The following is a 14699-nucleotide window of genomic DNA, read 5'->3' as shown; positions in this document are numbered from 1 at the left end:
CCCGGATCCCTCGTGACCTACTTTTTTCTCGTTACACCAGCACCCTCTCGTCTCGAGATACTCTGGTGTAACTCTACTACGATATTTTTACCTTACCCTCCTTCTTACCTTGTTTTCCATTTAACCCCTCCTTATATTCGTGCCTGTAGGCTTTTTCACAGTTGAACTACCGGATGACTTTCTTGCTTTTCTTTCGCAAGCAGTTGCTGTTATTGTTACAGGAAAGTTGGCTTTTTTATTTCTTTGTCGTCTCTTTTTACTTCAATGTTTAAGCGTGTCCGTTCTTTTGGGTGATGGTTGATAATTGCTAGGGCAAAGTATAGCGAGCCGTGTATAAACCCTCTTCATTCTCTGTTTCTCGTAATCTCACTTTTTCGTTCTGAATCTAGTGTCTTTTCATGATTTCTCTTCTCGGTATCTTTTGCTTTTGGTCTTCGCTCGTAGCATAATCGTATGTGTCAAGGGAAGAGCGAGAGGAAAAAAGGCCTGGCCCCGCCTATCTCAAAGGACCTGAAAGCATAAACCCATACATCCTTGACATTCACCCCCTTTCTTACAGAGTGCTTTCGCCCAAAGGATTTGGACGACGGACTCGAATCCGAACTCTCACGAATGAGGACAATCTCGTCGTCATTGTTTTTGCCGTGACAGGTTTAGACTTCGGCTCTTTGGGATTCGAGGCCTTTGAAACTGCCATGCTTCGTATATGGATCATTGCTTGGCAAAAATGATGCTTTCTCGTGTAAGCGATGACCTTCTTTTACTCTTTTGTGTAAGCGATAACCCCCCTTGCCCTTCACACAAGGGGAAGAATGAGAGAAAATGTCTCTGTTTGCGACGACTACTTTGATACAGATCTTCCCTTCTGGTCGAGGCTGTGCAAAAAGATGTCACTTTCCCACGTGTAGACCCATAAAAAAAAGTTTTTATAGTAGCAGAAAATCCCTGACGTGTCGTCGTGTCGGCTGTAAAGTACCGAGTCTGCTCCTGTCAATCAGAGGCGATCATCCCCTACTTTGTTTATACGGGCTGTTTTTCTTTCGCTCTTGCCCTAGTTCCTACATGCAAAATGGTAGACAGACCGAGGCTCAAGCAGAAAATGAACACGAGACAGCTCGTGATGTTTGTCGCAAAATGTTCCGAGTTGAGGCCTCGCAAGACTTGCCTAGAAGGCACAAGTCCATCACTACTCCGTACAAACTTACCACAACACTGCCATCACGTCCCTTGTACATGCAGCCAGCAAAAATAGTGTCTTGCAGTGCTTGAGCGGACAAAACAAAATAAGGTACGACGCCTAAGAGATTCGAACTCTTGCTCCCGAAGGAAATAGATTTCTAGTCTATCGCTATAACCACTCAGCCAAAGCGCCAGCATGAAATTCTTCACTTTCGATATCAATATTACTTCGCGACAATCTGCTGACGGAGGAGGAGGAAGTGCTGATGGAGGTGACTGCGATGTCCAGTATGGCTAGAAGTCAGCGACGCTGTGAGCCAAGAGTGACCGTGAGGTACAGGTACATCGTCCAGCTCCGAGTCAGTCGAGCCTCAACATGGCGTTCCGGAGGGTGGACGGCGCTATACGGCTCAATAGTCTGTCTGCACGCCACCCACGCGGATAACGATTATCCACTACCGGTAGGGCTCGAGTTTGAGTTTCGATGTATAGGTCGGAGCAATGTGGGAAAGCCATCCGAGGGAGTGATCGACCAGGGGCGGGACAGACATAAGGAAGGAACGAGTCGTGTTTCGAAAGAGGAAGTCGCGGCTCCGGCGGTGGAAGTGACGACTGTGAGAACCGTTTGTAGCTGGAACGCCTGGTTTTGTCGGAAGAGGGGAGGACGGTCAGGACTCGGAACAGGACAGAAAGAGGCGGTGGTTGAGAAAGGTTATAGACGGCGACAGTGATAAGACGACGTCTCTGCGAGTACAGACAGAGGCAGGGCATCTGATGTGGTTTGATGTTGACAAGAAGGCCTCGGGCGTGTTGCGTACTACGTCATTGATGGGGTGCAGGTAACCCTGATCATACTTTTGACGACCACTATATACCGCCATCTGCAAGCGGGTGACTTGTAACTCTTTGCTATAGCAACCTGATGTACTTCTGGACCAGGTAGTATGTCTTTATTTGATGTAGGTCTGCAACGCAAGTTAGCGGTTATCTGCGATGAATTCAGTAAATGTCTCTGACTTGGAACAAGTTTGGGCCAAATGTCTCGTTCGAAAGCGATGTTAAATATTTTTGTGTGCCAAATGCACCAGGAAATCCGAGATCGGGAGCGGGAATCACTTTTCGACGAGGAGCGGAACAAGTTGCGCTCCAAAGGCCAGAAACCAAAACTCATGTGAGTACGGTTTGCTGGGTGGTCAAAGGCGACCCTGGCTTCGTCGCCAACGATTGCGCAACCGCTTTTTGTGTTAAGACAAATGGCAACCTCGATAGACGATAAAACACATGCCTGTTATTGTATTCGCATCCCGCTGGATTGTCGAAGGCATGTTAGAAGTATCACGAAGGTTCAAGGAGCGCGCACGCGTGCAGGTGGGTTTCAACGAAGAAGGCAAAATCAAACACATAGAGAAGGCGCGACTAAGATAAGCAGAGGAAGGAAGGGGTATCTCTCATACTCATCTTCTCTGATTTCTGTATTTTTTTCTACTTCTTACTAGGTGCGACACCACTTCTTCTCCTTTCCCAAACCATAACATATGCTTCTTTTGTACTCAGCAACTCAGCCTCCACTCTTCCAACCCAGAGATCCTGCATTTCAACCCAACGGTCAGAGTCAGCATTGCTGTTCTCTTCTCTTCCGCGATCCAGCAATTGTACACGCCAGACTTTCTTTTCTGCCTCTCCTTCTACACTGTCGTCGCGGACGCGGACACCTTCGTGGGTGATGTTGGCGACGAGATCATAGATGATGGGCTCAGAAGGTGAATGCAGAGATGGGTTGGGCTCGACATAGGGCGACATGTCCAGCGAACGAGGTGAAAAGGTTACGATAGTAGGGTTTCTTTGAGTTTGGAGGAATTTGTTTGGGGAGAAGCGTTTGACGTGCATGAGTAGGTATGGTGGCAGAGGGTGGAGGAGACGATAGCGTAGACGTGTGTTGAGACGTTCTTGTGCGCGGATACCGTCGTATTTGGCGAGAATGTTTGTAAGACTGACTTGAGGGATGATGTTCTCGTTCCTGTCGTCTTGGAAGAGGGGAGCGGCGGGGAGGTCGAGAGTCAGCATCATGAAGGGTGTTATGGCGCTTTGGATGGCGGCATCCTCGAAGCGGAGACGATCTTGCGCGTCTGCCCGTGCTGTGATGGATTGTGACTCCACGCGCAGTTGGCCCTGGAAGATCTTTTGTATGATACTGCTGCGAGGCTTCGATCGGCTTCCACCCAGACCTGTATGTAGGTTGTTTAGAAACCAGGAGAGAAAATCGGCAGGGTCTGATTGTTCCGTCAGGGAGAACTTTTTGCTCGATCGCTGTGAAATCTCTTGCAACAGCTCGTGAGGAGAAACATGTGCTTTGAATGAGCGAGGGTTCCAGATCTTGCGCAACAGAGTACCGAAGCGTTGCACAAGCTGTGGTCGGTCGTGCAGATCCTCCAGCATGAAGTAGTTACGGAGCGGAGGCACATGAGCCAAAGCATGACAGACGACATTGAAATAGTCGTTGGCCTTGATGTTGTTCATGCCGACATAGCCTGGTGTGTATTTCTTTCCTTGAAGATCCCAGGCGTGTAGTCGCACCTTGTCCAATTTCGTGACGTCTTGCTTTGAGTATTTCGGATCAACTACAAATTTGATGTCTTCCAAACTCTTGTGCTTGACCTCGTAACCATCGGGCAGGACGTAGACTTGTTTGGTGTGCATGTTGATGAAGACATGGTGACCAATGTCGAGAGCGTGGAAGTAGGCTTGTGATTTGGGGCCGCGACCTTGGTAGTAGGTGCCGCATATAAGACAGGCGTAGACGTTAATATTTGATAGCGTCACACTGCACAGCTTCTCAAAGTCAAAGTCTAGCACGCCGCGATTGATCGTGTCCAGGTACAGGTCCGAGTAGCCTTCAGCTGGCGCCTTTTGTCGCGTCGGGCCAGAGACAGCAGGTCGGTCATCTTCATCTTCCTCTTCCTCTTCCTCTTCCTGGTTCCCTTCTGCCTCTTCCAGAGCATCCTTCTCTTGCGCAGCAGCTTCAGCTACGCCATGGCTATGTCCGTTGGTCTGTTTCGTGGGTTTCGGCGCGGGCGCATCCTCGTCGACGACCTCTTCGACCCTGGCGCGTTTGGAGAAGGGAGAGGCGGTGGTTTGCTCCAAAGGCTCGTCTGCAGGGCGTTTGCTCATGTTGCGTTGAAGATTATATGGTTGCGCTCGGGAGTGCTTCATGTGCTCCGCAAAGAAGTGGAAGCTCCATGTCGGGGGTGCCAAGACCAGGGTGAGGGTGCTGCTGGAATTTTGGACGCAACATCAAGACAGTTACTCTCGGTATCCGCTTATCAAACGTACATCACAACGATGGTTTGTCTCTGCCCGCCTACTCAATCTAGACATGATGTGCTAATCTCGTCCAGTCGTACAACAACCCCACGCAAATCTTCGCCGACGATGTCACAGAAGAAAAGGGCGAGAATGCCCGTCTGTCAGCCTTCGTCGGCGCCATCGCCGTAGGTGACCTCGTCAAGACCACCCTGGGCCCCAAGGGAATGGACAAGATCCTGCAGTCTGGTTCCACTGGGCAAATCATGGTCACCAACGACGGTGCAACCATCCTCAAGTCAATAGCCCTCGACAACGCCGCCGCAAAGGTCCTTGTCAACATCTCAAAAGTCCAGGACGACGAGATTGGTGACGGTACCACCTCCGTTACTGTTCTCGCTGCTGAGTTGCTCCGCGAGGCTGAGAAGCTCGTCGACCAAAAGATCCACCCCCAGACCATCATCGAAGGTTACCGCATCGCTTCTGCTGCCGCCCTGTCCGCCCTCGCAAAGACCGCCGTCGACAACAGCGCAAACCCCGAAGCCTTCCGCAAGGATCTCCTCGCCATCGCTAGTACCACCCTCAGCTCAAAGGTCCTCTCACAAGAGCGCGAATACTTCGCCAACTTGGCCGTAGACGCCGTCCTGCGCATGAAGGGTTCCACCGACCTGTCCCACATTCAGATCATCAAGAAGGCCGGCGGCAAGCTGTCCGATTCATACCTCGACTCTGGCTTTATTCTCGACAAGAAGTTCGGTGTCAACCAGCCCAAGCGTCTGGAGAATGCAAACATTCTGGTCGCAAACACTGCCATGGACACAGACAAGGTCAAGATCTTCGGTGCCCGTGTCAAGGTCGATTCTACTGGCAAATTGGCTGAGTTGGAGAAGGCTGAGCGCGAGAAGATGAAGCAAAAGGTCGAGCGCATCAAGTCGCACGGCATCAACTGCTTTGTCAACCGTCAACTTATCTACAACTGGCCCGAACAGCTCTTCAGCGATGCCGGCATCTGCAGCATTGAGCACGCCGACTTTGACGGTGTTGAGCGTCTTGCTCTTGTTACTGGTGCTGAGATCACTTCTACCTTTGACCACCCCGAGCTTGTCAAGCTTGGCCACTGTGATTTGATCGAGGAGGTCATCATTGGTGAGGATACTTTGATCCGCTTCTCAGGAGTTGCTGCAGGTAAGGCTTGTACGGTCGTTCTGCGTGGTGCCACCGAGCAGATGCTCGACGAGGCCGAGCGCTCTCTTCACGACGCTCTTGCCGTTCTCTCCCAGACCGTCAAGTTCCCCAAGACCACTCTCGGTGGTGGTTGTGCCGAGATGGTCATGGCCAAAGCCGTCGACCAGGCCGCACAAAACTGCGCCGGCAAGAAGGCCATCGCCGTCGACAGCTTCGCAAAGGCTCTGCGACAATTGCCCACCATCCTCGCCGACAACGCCGGTCTCGACTCCGCCGAACTGGTCAGCCGTCTGAAGAATGCAGTCTACAGTGGCATGACCAACTCAGGTCTCGACTTGTTGACCCCCGGTGGCGGTATTACGGATATGCGCGAGTTGGGAGTCGTTGAGGCTTACAAGCTCAAGCACGCTGTTGTGAGCAGTGCTAGTGAAGCTGCTGAGCTCCTTTTGCGTGTAGACAACATCATTCGCGCTGCTCCGAGGAGGAGAGAGCGTATGTAGAGTAAGAGCGAAAAAGTTTCAGATACCCGATGAGTAAAGCGAAAAAGTCTTTCGGAAACAACTTATGACACACCATCCATCTTTCATTTTGAGTCTAGCATGAATCATGGATTGAGCGAGCGTGGTGCTTCTAGGACGAGTCACAGAGCGATTATACATTGAGCGTCTTTCATCTGTACGTATGCAAAGCAAAGCAATGGATACGAAAATCACAACAAGAACGTCTAAATGCTAGTCACGTCACTCTTCCTAAAGCATCGCTCTCAACTCCTTGGCCTCCCCTCTGTCCAAACCAAGATGCTCAATAACCTGGCCCAAATGGTCAAAGCCCCAATACTTCTCCGTGACACCCTCCTTGTTCGTAGCCAAAAACCAAGGCAACCCAAAGGCACCTTCCTTGAATGCCAGATCCGTGTTGGCAGTCAGTCTATCCTTGGCTTCCTTTTTCGTACTCTGCAATGCTTTATCAGTACCGTTCCTCTCAAGAAGATGTGTAAGGGGGAAAAAAAGGACAAACTCACCTCCTCAACTACTTTCTTCGCCTCCTCCTCTCCCAAAACCCCCACCAAAATCTCCTCAAAGACAGCATGTTCATGAATCTTCTTCCCATCCACCCACATACCTTTATACAAAGCCGCTATACTCTCTGTCAGTTTCTCGCCATGTTTTCCCTCCACAACAGCCAAAGCCCTCATGACATGCAAAGTAAACGGCGGGAAATCCTCTGGCATATTTTTTCCCATGGGAATATTTGCGTATTTCGACCAGCGCTTTCTGTCGCTTTCAATGTATGCGCCTTTGTTTTTTATGTTTATGGGAGGAGTGTTTGAGCAGGCTTTCATGACGCCGCCGAGGAAGATTGGTATGTAGGTTATTTGGACTTGTTTGAAGATTTGGGAACGCTGGGAAGTTTTGTGGTTAGTTGAGTGGGTTTTCTACTATCATGGGTTTCGGTGAGAAATATGGAGAGGATAGGTTGTTCTTACGTTCAAGACGTGGAAAGCCATGTATGCGAATGGACTGACTATGTCCACGAAGAGGGTGAGTTTGGGCTTTTGCGACATTGTTGCGGTGATGATGTTGGACACTTGGAGATTGCGATGCAAAAGATGGAGATGACTTGGTCTATGAGATTGAGAAGATAGAAATATTCGTGTTGACTCAACCACGTATGGGTAGTCGTTGTCCTCGGATGGAGGTTACTTTACTTTCTCGAGAGCCGAGGTGCGGGGTGAGTGGTCGTTGTTTCCTCTCATGTGGAGATGGGAATAACACGGCAATAAGCTTGGTAGATAAAACACATTCAATTGATGCTTGACACGAAACTCAGATGAACGACTTATTTGCAATGTCTACAGTTTCACCGTCGCCATGAATCACTATAAAGCTATGGTAGTCTATCCCCAAAGCCGTGCGGAGCCCCCATTCACACATCTCATCCTTAGGTGGCAGGAGACTTGTAGATGTTGAGAGTAGCAGAACCACCACATTTCTTGCTGCTGTCACCAGTGCAGGCTCTGTTACATGTGGAATCGTTGGGCAACTTCTTGGCTCCGTTGATGAGCTGAATGGCACTTCCGCACCTGCAATCACTTGTCAGTACACCTAATCTCGATACCAAACAGGATAGAGAGGTAGTCTCACCAACACTCTTGGCCGAATTCGACACCTGCAAACTTCCAGCCGCGGGCCTTGCAGAAAGACTGGCATGCAGCAGGAGTCATGCCGTTACTGTCGATGTAGTAGGTGTTGTTCAAAGCACGGTTGTAGTTGGTAGCTTCGCTGTAACAGCCGACATAGCTCCAGTTGGGATTGGCAGGAGGCTTGACAGTAGTGGTACAAGTAGGTTGAGCAGGCAGAGACTCGCCAACAATACCGCACAGTTGACCGGAGAATTGTTGGGTCAAGAGAAGGTCGGCCGACGAGCATGATTTGGCGACACAGCAGGCAATTTCGTTCATGAACTCTGGGTGGCTGCAGATGCACTGAGGGTTGCCCTCGCATTCCTCGGGAAGGTCCTTTGCACAGTTTTGCTGATGAACATGTTAGGCCACCTGAGCTCTGTCGTGGTTGTAGAGGGCAGGCACTTACGGCACACTGAGGAACCTCGGCGACATTGATGCTGAGTGCTTGGCTCAGACTCACAGGAGCAGTGGCTCTGCTGACCAGACTAGTGGCAGCAGCGGCACCAAGACCAACGAAGAGGGCGGCGAAGCCCAAGAAACGAGTAGAAGTTTGCTTCATGGTGTGGTTCGAATCACTATTGATGAAGTTGAATCGACTTACATGCAGGAGAGAGCAAGGCTCTAGGCTGTATTATAGGATGCGGCTCTAGCAATACCCCATGATGGAGTTGATTTGATAGTCGATGAAAGAAACGGCGCCCGGCCAAGACTCAATAAGTTTACTGCTCGCGGCCTGATGGGAAAGAACGCGGTGGTCCATTGTTCAGGAACGCCGAATGCAGAAGATCGACGCCGGTAGATATTTCCACAGCAAGCCTGCGTGCCGTGCATGTTGATTCTTCAAGTACATGCAATTCGTGAACTTATATCCACCTCTCATTTAAGTGTACTCGACCAGCGGGCCATGTGGGGATGAACAAAGAATGTCATCGATGTTGGGTCAGAATTTAGAGCATCCGATGTGATCATGATGTAGAGGAATGCAGACCATCCCTTAAGCGAGCCGTCGTCGAAATGCTCCGGCATTCTGAGTATGATATGCACAAAGCAGTCCAAAACACTACCGAAGCTCATCAACATACCGATTAGTCCCCGGTACCGTGGGAATGAAAGGTCCCGCGAACACAAAGTCTCCTAAGCCTTTCTCTTTGATTTCTTCGTCATGCTTCTCAAATACTTTCCAGGACACTCGAGGATCTTGTACACAGCACCTCGGTAACGCGTGATAGCAGTATACAGGTGCCGTCTAGAGACGTCGTCGCCATACATTCTTCCCCTCGCTCCAAGATCTTGCAGTGTTGTACGTAGCGCGACATTGATCTCGTCTAACAAATGCTCAGCGAAGAGATTGAATGGAGGTAGCAGCCAATGTCTTTCATATCGTCGCCTTTAGTATGCCGGAGCTCGCGTAGTGCTTTCGTAGATACCCAACGACGGCCTGAAAATATGCCCGGAAGACACATGCCGCCAGCGTAAAAATGGTCGTCTGAGTACCAGCGATTGAAGGATGCCTCTGAGCCTGTTGAGGGCTCAATCATGCTGACCCAGGCGGCGCCTATGTGAAGGTCTCTGTACCGATGTTGTGACATGATCGAAAGGATGATGGTGATGGTTAACAGGATCGGAGTCACTCTTGAAGAGGCCAAGATGATGCCTTTTATGCTCCGAATGTTTGTTGCGGGGCGGAAAGTTAGTTCTGATGTCAGCTTATGGTAACTTGAGGTGTGTCGCACCCGGAACGAGATGTTAGTGGTAAAGAGCAAAGATTGCATTCTAGATGGGGTATTCCAAGAACAAACGCGGTTGAGAAGAGTTAGAATATCGACATCAAAGTAACGCCCATGAAAATGCAACAAGTCATGAAAGTGCGAAACCATCATAATCATACCGGCACGGAAATTTTCGGGTCGTCATCCGTTTCCGACATCGTTTCAGGACTGGCCCTGGACTCCTCCCACTCGTCGACTTCTGGTTGACGTCTCATTTGTAGTGCGCCGCCTTTCCTGCCAAAGAAATCGTCGGTGTGCAAGCCTCTGACGTCTTCAGCCTTGACGCCTTTCATATTTGCACCGCGAGCTTTTGCTTCGCGGATGTATTCTCTGACGGGGACCATGGCGGCATCTCTGCAGGCCTCCTTGATGTCGCTGCCGGACATGCCTGCACTGACCTTGACCAAAGTTTCGAGATCGAACTGGGGAGACATGCGAGTGTTCCTCAACGTCAAGGAGAAGATTGAACGGCGTTGAGATGCTGAGGGTAAGGATACGGGGAACTTCTTGGGAAGGCGACGGAGGATGGCTTCATCGATGTCCTGTATGCGGTTGGTGGCTCCTAGCACGCAGATGCGTTGAGACTCGCCGAGGGAATTTGAAGATGTGAGACCGTCCCATTGTGTCATGAACCTGTTGCCGTGTTAGTGACTGCTGAGCATAATAATGCAGCTTGAACGAACTCTGCCTTGACCATGCCACTGGCTTCGTGCTCTCCACTACGCCTTTGGCCGAGGACGGCATCGATCTCGTCGATGAATACAATGCTTGGTTGAAGCTTCCTTGCAAGACTGAAGACGGCAGAAACGAGCTTGTTGCTGTCGCCGTACCATTTTTCGGTTAGAGTTGAGATGTGCAGGTTGATGAAGCAGGCACCACTTTCGTGGGCCAGAGCCTTTGCGAGCATGGTCTTTCCACAACCAGGGGGACCATAGAGAAGAACGCCAGAAGGAGCCGAGAGGAGAGAACTTGTCGCCGAGTAGAGGTGGGGCATGGTAAGAGGATAGATGACGGCTTCGCGCAGTTCCTCGATAATATCGTCTAGACCACCGATGTCGTCAAACGAGACGGGAATTTCCCAAGGGGCAACTACTTCCATGGCGATAGTTTGTTCGTAAGGTGTAAGGACGAGGTTCTCCTTGCGCTTCTCCCATTCCATCTTTTGATCGTAGTCTTCATCGTCTTCGTCAAAGTCGTCGTCGGGAGCACTGGCAAAGATGGATGATAGACGGGCTGTTGCGGCCGAGGATTTCTTCTCGGCTTCAGATTTGGCACCGGCTTCAGGATCCATTCGAGCCAGGAGGTTCCGCATAATAAAGAAGGCCATGATGGGCTGTCGCATCTTGTCAGTTATGGCTGTCGTGCTGAATTACGTTGAGTCCGGACATACAGCAGCTGCTGCGATAGCAATTTCCTGGAGGATGGTCGCCCACCGTCTGTCTCCCGCCATGGTTACTGGAAATGTCGAGAGTGTCGGGAATATACTCAAGTGCTCGAGTCTTTGTCGACTTGAACATTCACATGCCGAATTCCATCATCGGTGCACGGACTATTCCAGTGCATGCATAAGAAAGTTGTGCAGGTCGAGTCAATCTAACGCGGTGCTGTCGCGCTCGCGTCACCCGTCCATCACAAATGTTGTGCCTTTTGGTCTTTTGATCCCAAGTCCACTCACTCACAAACTCACATCACAATACACAATGTCGCCTTCCGCAACAATAGAGCTCGGCCCTGCTAGTGGTCCTGATGTGAGACTCGAGCCTCAAGAGCCACCGAACCACAAAGCACCTCGCCAACATGCTGCACACGAAGAATACCAATATCTCGACTTGATTCGCGACATCCTCGAGTCAGGAGAACATCGTCCAGACAGGTAACACTCTCGACTCGCCATCATTCAACGAGTCTCTGACGGCTGTCTCTAGAACCGGCACGGGCACATTCTCCATCTTCGCCCCAAATCAACTCCGCTTCAGACTCTCCGACAAGGATACCGGAAAGCTGATCTTACCTCTCCTCACCACAAAGCGCGTCTTTCTTCGCGCTGTGATCGCTGAACTGCTCTGGTTCGTCGCCGGAACTACAACCTCTACTCCTCTTACCGAGCAAGGCATCAAGATCTGGGACGGAAACGGCTCTCGCGACTATCTCGACTCGGTTGGTCTCTCGCATCGCGAAGTTGGCGATCTTGGTCCAGTTTACGGCTTCCAATGGCGACACTTTGGTGCCGAGTACAAGGATGCAAAGACAGACTACACAGGCCAAGGTGTAGACCAATTGGCAGAAGTCGTTCACAAACTGAAGCACAACCCTTATGATCGCCGCATCATCCTGTCCGCCTGGAACCCTGCAGACCTCAAGAAGATGGCCTTACCACCCTGCCACATGTTTGCCCAGTTCTACGTCTCGTTCCCCAAGGACGCACCTACAAAAGCAGATGGCTCAAAACAAGGAACTCTCCATTCCATTTTGTATCAGAGGTCGTGCGATATGGGCTTGGGCGTTCCGTTCAATATCGCCAGTTACGCTCTCTTGACACACATGCTGGCAAAGGTGTGCGATCTGATCCCCGGTACCTTCACACATACTATGGGCGATGCGCACGTATACTGCGACCATGTAGACGCACTCAAGCTTCAGATCGAGCGCGTACCGAAAGACTTTCCCGAGCTGGTCATCGAGAAGCCTGACTCTGACCTCTCGATTGATGACTGGAAGGTCGAGGACTTCAAGGTTCTTGGCTACGATCCCCACAAGGGTATCGCCATGAAGATGTCTGTATAATGAATGTGAGCGTGGTTGGAATAAGTAATTGGGTCATTAGACATTCTGTCCAGGATCATGGTCAGGTCATGTCAAAGGCGATGCTTGTGTAGTTTTAGACTGTAGTAAAACACGAACAGACAACATGATAATGCACCAATCGTTCTGTGTTGCTCAGATGTTGAGAACAAAGACATAGCCATCAAAACGGCAAGATCTGCCGATAAAAGCACAGGCCTCCTTGCACCTTCCAGCCTCTACCCTCGTGGCAACACATCATAATTATACCACTCAACTTTGACCGTTCGTCAGTCTGAGCCAAGCAATCACGATGTCCAGCGAAGACGAGAAAGAGAACAAGAAGGCCTGGGAGAAGGGTGGCGCAAAGTACAACAGGTATGATCGAATTTCTCTCCCGCCACAAATCACAATTCGGCTGACCAAGTGATTGTGATCTAGCAAATCATACAGCGAGTACTTTGATCCTTGTCAAGAAGCCGCCGATAGAAGTTTGAGGTGTCTGAGAAGAAATGGCGGTGACAAGACTTTATGCTCAGACTACTTCGAGTACGTTCTGTTCCTTGACTCCCACCTTCGACTTTCTGACTAACATTCCAACAGAGCATACCGCGAGTGTAAGAAGCAATGGGTATGTCCGAACGATCGCATCTGATATGATCCTGTGCTGACGTGCTATATAGATGGCAGAGATGAAGGAGGAGAAGAGAAAGCAAGGCAGATGGTGGTGAAGAACCACGCCAACACACAACTAAAGATACCCATTCGACTCCTTACCAAAACTTTGTTACACCTTCTTCATCGTTTTACTCACACAGTCCGACTTCTGGAGATCTGGAAGACATTCCAGTCACAGTTTTGAAAGTGGTCTTGGCCAACCGCGTGTACTCGAGTATGCGACCTTACTCAGCCACCTCGTCCGAGTGCAAATTTATAGTAGATGATGGCCAATTCAGTAAATCCATCCTCGGGATAATCGGGGTATCTCAGGCGACTGCTCAAGAAAGTGCTCGCAACTCAAGATCGACGCTTTGCTAACGTCCGAAAGTGACCCCGCCCTCTCCGCTACCTCTCGCAATTACTTGACCGAGGTGGCATATATATCAACGACAATACTCTTAAATGGGTATGTTGCCGTGAACCTACAATCACAACACTATTCTCTCGTGTTAACATAAGAGTTCCACATTATCGAGCATTTCAACATGGTGTCAGAAACTACACCTTTCGTTGTCAAGGGAAAGACTGCTATCGTGACTGGAGCGGGGTCCGGTATGCATTCGGTCTTCTCCAATATTCAAAAGAAGATATTCCTGACCGAGACGTAGGCATCAATCTCTGCTTTGCGGCCCTGTTACTTTCGCGGGGTTGCAATGTTGTCTTCGCCGACCTTGGTCTCCGTCCGGAAGCCCAAGCTATTGCGGATCAGTACTCTCAAAAGTCCACAGGCCAGCCTCGAGCTATCTTCCAAAGGACAGACGTGACAGACTGGACCCAGCTCTCGCGCATGTTCGAGGTGGCACAAGAAGAGTTCGGTGGAGTCGACCTTGTATGTCCCGGTGCAGGAGTTTTTGAGCCGAATTGGTCGAACTTCTGGAATCCACCTGGAACCGCCGAGTCTAAGGACAGCATTGATGGTGGTCGCTATGCGTCTCTCGACATCAATCTTACCCATCCGATCAGAGTATCACAGCTCGCCATCCAGATCTTCTTGTCACAGCAACCCCGAGCGAGTCCGCAAAATCCGAAGCGGATTGTAATGATCAGCAGTGTTGCTGGAGAAGGTGCTTCGCTACTTATACCCCTGTACTGCGCGGCAAAGCATGCTGTCATTGGCTTTACACGCTCACTTGCTGGACTAGATGAAAAATTTGGTATTCGAGTAACTGCATGTTGCCCAGGGATCATCAAGACGCCGCTGTGGACCGACAATCCGGACAAGATGAAGTACTTCGATGAGACAAAGGATCTTTGGGCCACTCCAGAAGAAGTTGCAGAGACGTTGCTGACTCTAGTCGAGAACGAAGATATGGTGGGCGGTACTATCTTGGAAGTCGGACATGAGGTGACTCGGAACGTACCTATGTTCAACAATCCAGGACCGAAGGGCGCCGCTCTAGCTGTGAGCGGTCAACCTGGTCTTATTGAGGGCTTGTTAGACTCTCTAGCCGAAGAAAGCTGGGGTAAGCCTTGCTAGTAGAGAACACGTCTCGTCAGTCCCCTTAGAAGTGGGATCTGTAAATCTTCCAACAAACGTTCTTGAAATTTATGAATTGCAAACATCACCAATTTCCATGTTC

At 50.2% G+C, this 14699-nt stretch overlaps 10 protein-coding genes across 10 annotated transcripts; 5 read left to right on the top strand and 5 right to left on the bottom strand.

Annotated features, from left to right (window-relative positions):
- Positions 1 to 1037: 1037 nt before the first annotated feature.
- On the top strand, positions 1038 to 2115 carry AUEXF2481DRAFT_39589 (uncharacterized protein). Its single transcript, XM_013488759.1, has one exon. It carries the CDS (start codon positions 1470 to 1472, stop codon positions 1908 to 1910), a length of 441 nt encoding a protein of 146 aa, XP_013344213.1. The 5' UTR covers positions 1038 to 1469; the 3' UTR covers positions 1911 to 2115.
- A 487-nt stretch (positions 2116 to 2602) lies between these two features.
- Positions 2603 to 4387, bottom strand: AUEXF2481DRAFT_39586 (uncharacterized protein). Its single transcript, XM_013488758.1, has one exon. The coding sequence runs from the start codon at positions 4345 to 4347 to the stop codon at positions 2662 to 2664; it is 1686 nt and encodes a 561-aa protein (XP_013344212.1). The 5' UTR covers positions 4348 to 4387; the 3' UTR covers positions 2603 to 2661.
- On the top strand, positions 4388 to 6164 carry AUEXF2481DRAFT_4691 (uncharacterized protein; the record flags this gene model as incomplete). The annotated part of the gene is made up of 2 exons (XM_013488618.1): positions 4388 to 4438; positions 4575 to 6164. The coding sequence occupies 2 exons, from the start codon at positions 4388 to 4390 to the stop codon at positions 6162 to 6164; spliced, it is 1641 nt and encodes a 546-aa protein (XP_013344072.1).
- A 249-nt stretch (positions 6165 to 6413) lies between these two features.
- On the bottom strand, positions 6414 to 7228 carry AUEXF2481DRAFT_4690 (uncharacterized protein; the record flags this gene model as incomplete). Its single annotated transcript, XM_013488617.1, has 3 exons — positions 6414 to 6617; positions 6686 to 7066; positions 7151 to 7228. The coding sequence occupies 3 exons, from the start codon at positions 7226 to 7228 to the stop codon at positions 6414 to 6416; spliced, it is 663 nt and encodes a 220-aa protein (XP_013344071.1).
- A 289-nt stretch (positions 7229 to 7517) lies between these two features.
- On the bottom strand, positions 7518 to 8441 carry AUEXF2481DRAFT_39584 (uncharacterized protein). Its single transcript, XM_013488757.1, has 3 exons — positions 8256 to 8441; positions 7809 to 8197; positions 7518 to 7747 (listed from the first exon to the last, which is right to left on the bottom strand). The coding sequence occupies exons 1-3, from the start codon at positions 8406 to 8408 to the stop codon at positions 7606 to 7608; spliced, it is 684 nt and encodes a 227-aa protein (XP_013344211.1). The 5' UTR covers positions 8409 to 8441; the 3' UTR covers positions 7518 to 7605.
- A 350-nt stretch (positions 8442 to 8791) lies between these two features.
- AUEXF2481DRAFT_684626 (uncharacterized protein) lies at positions 8792 to 9837 on the bottom strand. The gene has a single exon (XM_013488896.1). It carries the CDS (start codon positions 9733 to 9735, stop codon positions 9175 to 9177), a length of 561 nt encoding a protein of 186 aa, XP_013344350.1. The 5' UTR covers positions 9736 to 9837; the 3' UTR covers positions 8792 to 9174.
- Positions 9732 to 11068, bottom strand: AUEXF2481DRAFT_29151 (uncharacterized protein; the record flags this gene model as incomplete). The annotated part of the gene is made up of 3 exons (XM_013488692.1): positions 9732 to 10251; positions 10302 to 10951; positions 11009 to 11068. The coding sequence occupies 3 exons, from the start codon at positions 11066 to 11068 to the stop codon at positions 9732 to 9734; spliced, it is 1230 nt and encodes a 409-aa protein (XP_013344146.1).
- Positions 11069 to 11248: 180 nt separating this feature from the next.
- On the top strand, positions 11249 to 12652 carry AUEXF2481DRAFT_39581 (uncharacterized protein). The gene is made up of 2 exons (XM_013488756.1): positions 11249 to 11491; positions 11544 to 12652. The coding sequence occupies exons 1-2, from the start codon at positions 11319 to 11321 to the stop codon at positions 12400 to 12402; spliced, it is 1032 nt and encodes a 343-aa protein (XP_013344210.1). The 5' UTR covers positions 11249 to 11318; the 3' UTR covers positions 12403 to 12652.
- Positions 12653 to 12689: 37 nt separating this feature from the next.
- Positions 12690 to 13308, top strand: AUEXF2481DRAFT_39580 (uncharacterized protein). Its single transcript, XM_013488755.1, has 4 exons — positions 12690 to 12777; positions 12841 to 12948; positions 13003 to 13030; positions 13083 to 13308. The coding sequence occupies exons 1-4, from the start codon at positions 12713 to 12715 to the stop codon at positions 13128 to 13130; spliced, it is 249 nt and encodes an 82-aa protein (XP_013344209.1). The 5' UTR covers positions 12690 to 12712; the 3' UTR covers positions 13131 to 13308.
- A 296-nt stretch (positions 13309 to 13604) lies between these two features.
- AUEXF2481DRAFT_4685 (uncharacterized protein) lies at positions 13605 to 14596 on the top strand (the record flags this gene model as incomplete). The annotated part of the gene is made up of 2 exons (XM_013488616.1): positions 13605 to 13671; positions 13728 to 14596. 2 exons carry the CDS (start codon positions 13605 to 13607, stop codon positions 14594 to 14596), a joined length of 936 nt encoding a protein of 311 aa, XP_013344070.1.
- Between the last annotated feature and the right edge of the window lie 103 nt (positions 14597 to 14699).

This window comes from Aureobasidium subglaciale, assembly GCF_000721755.1.
Source record: "Aureobasidium subglaciale EXF-2481 unplaced genomic scaffold scaffold_9, whole genome shotgun sequence".
Taxonomy (NCBI): domain Eukaryota; kingdom Fungi; phylum Ascomycota; class Dothideomycetes; order Dothideales; family Saccotheciaceae; genus Aureobasidium; species Aureobasidium subglaciale.
This window is presented reverse-complemented; position numbering and strand designations above follow the sequence as displayed.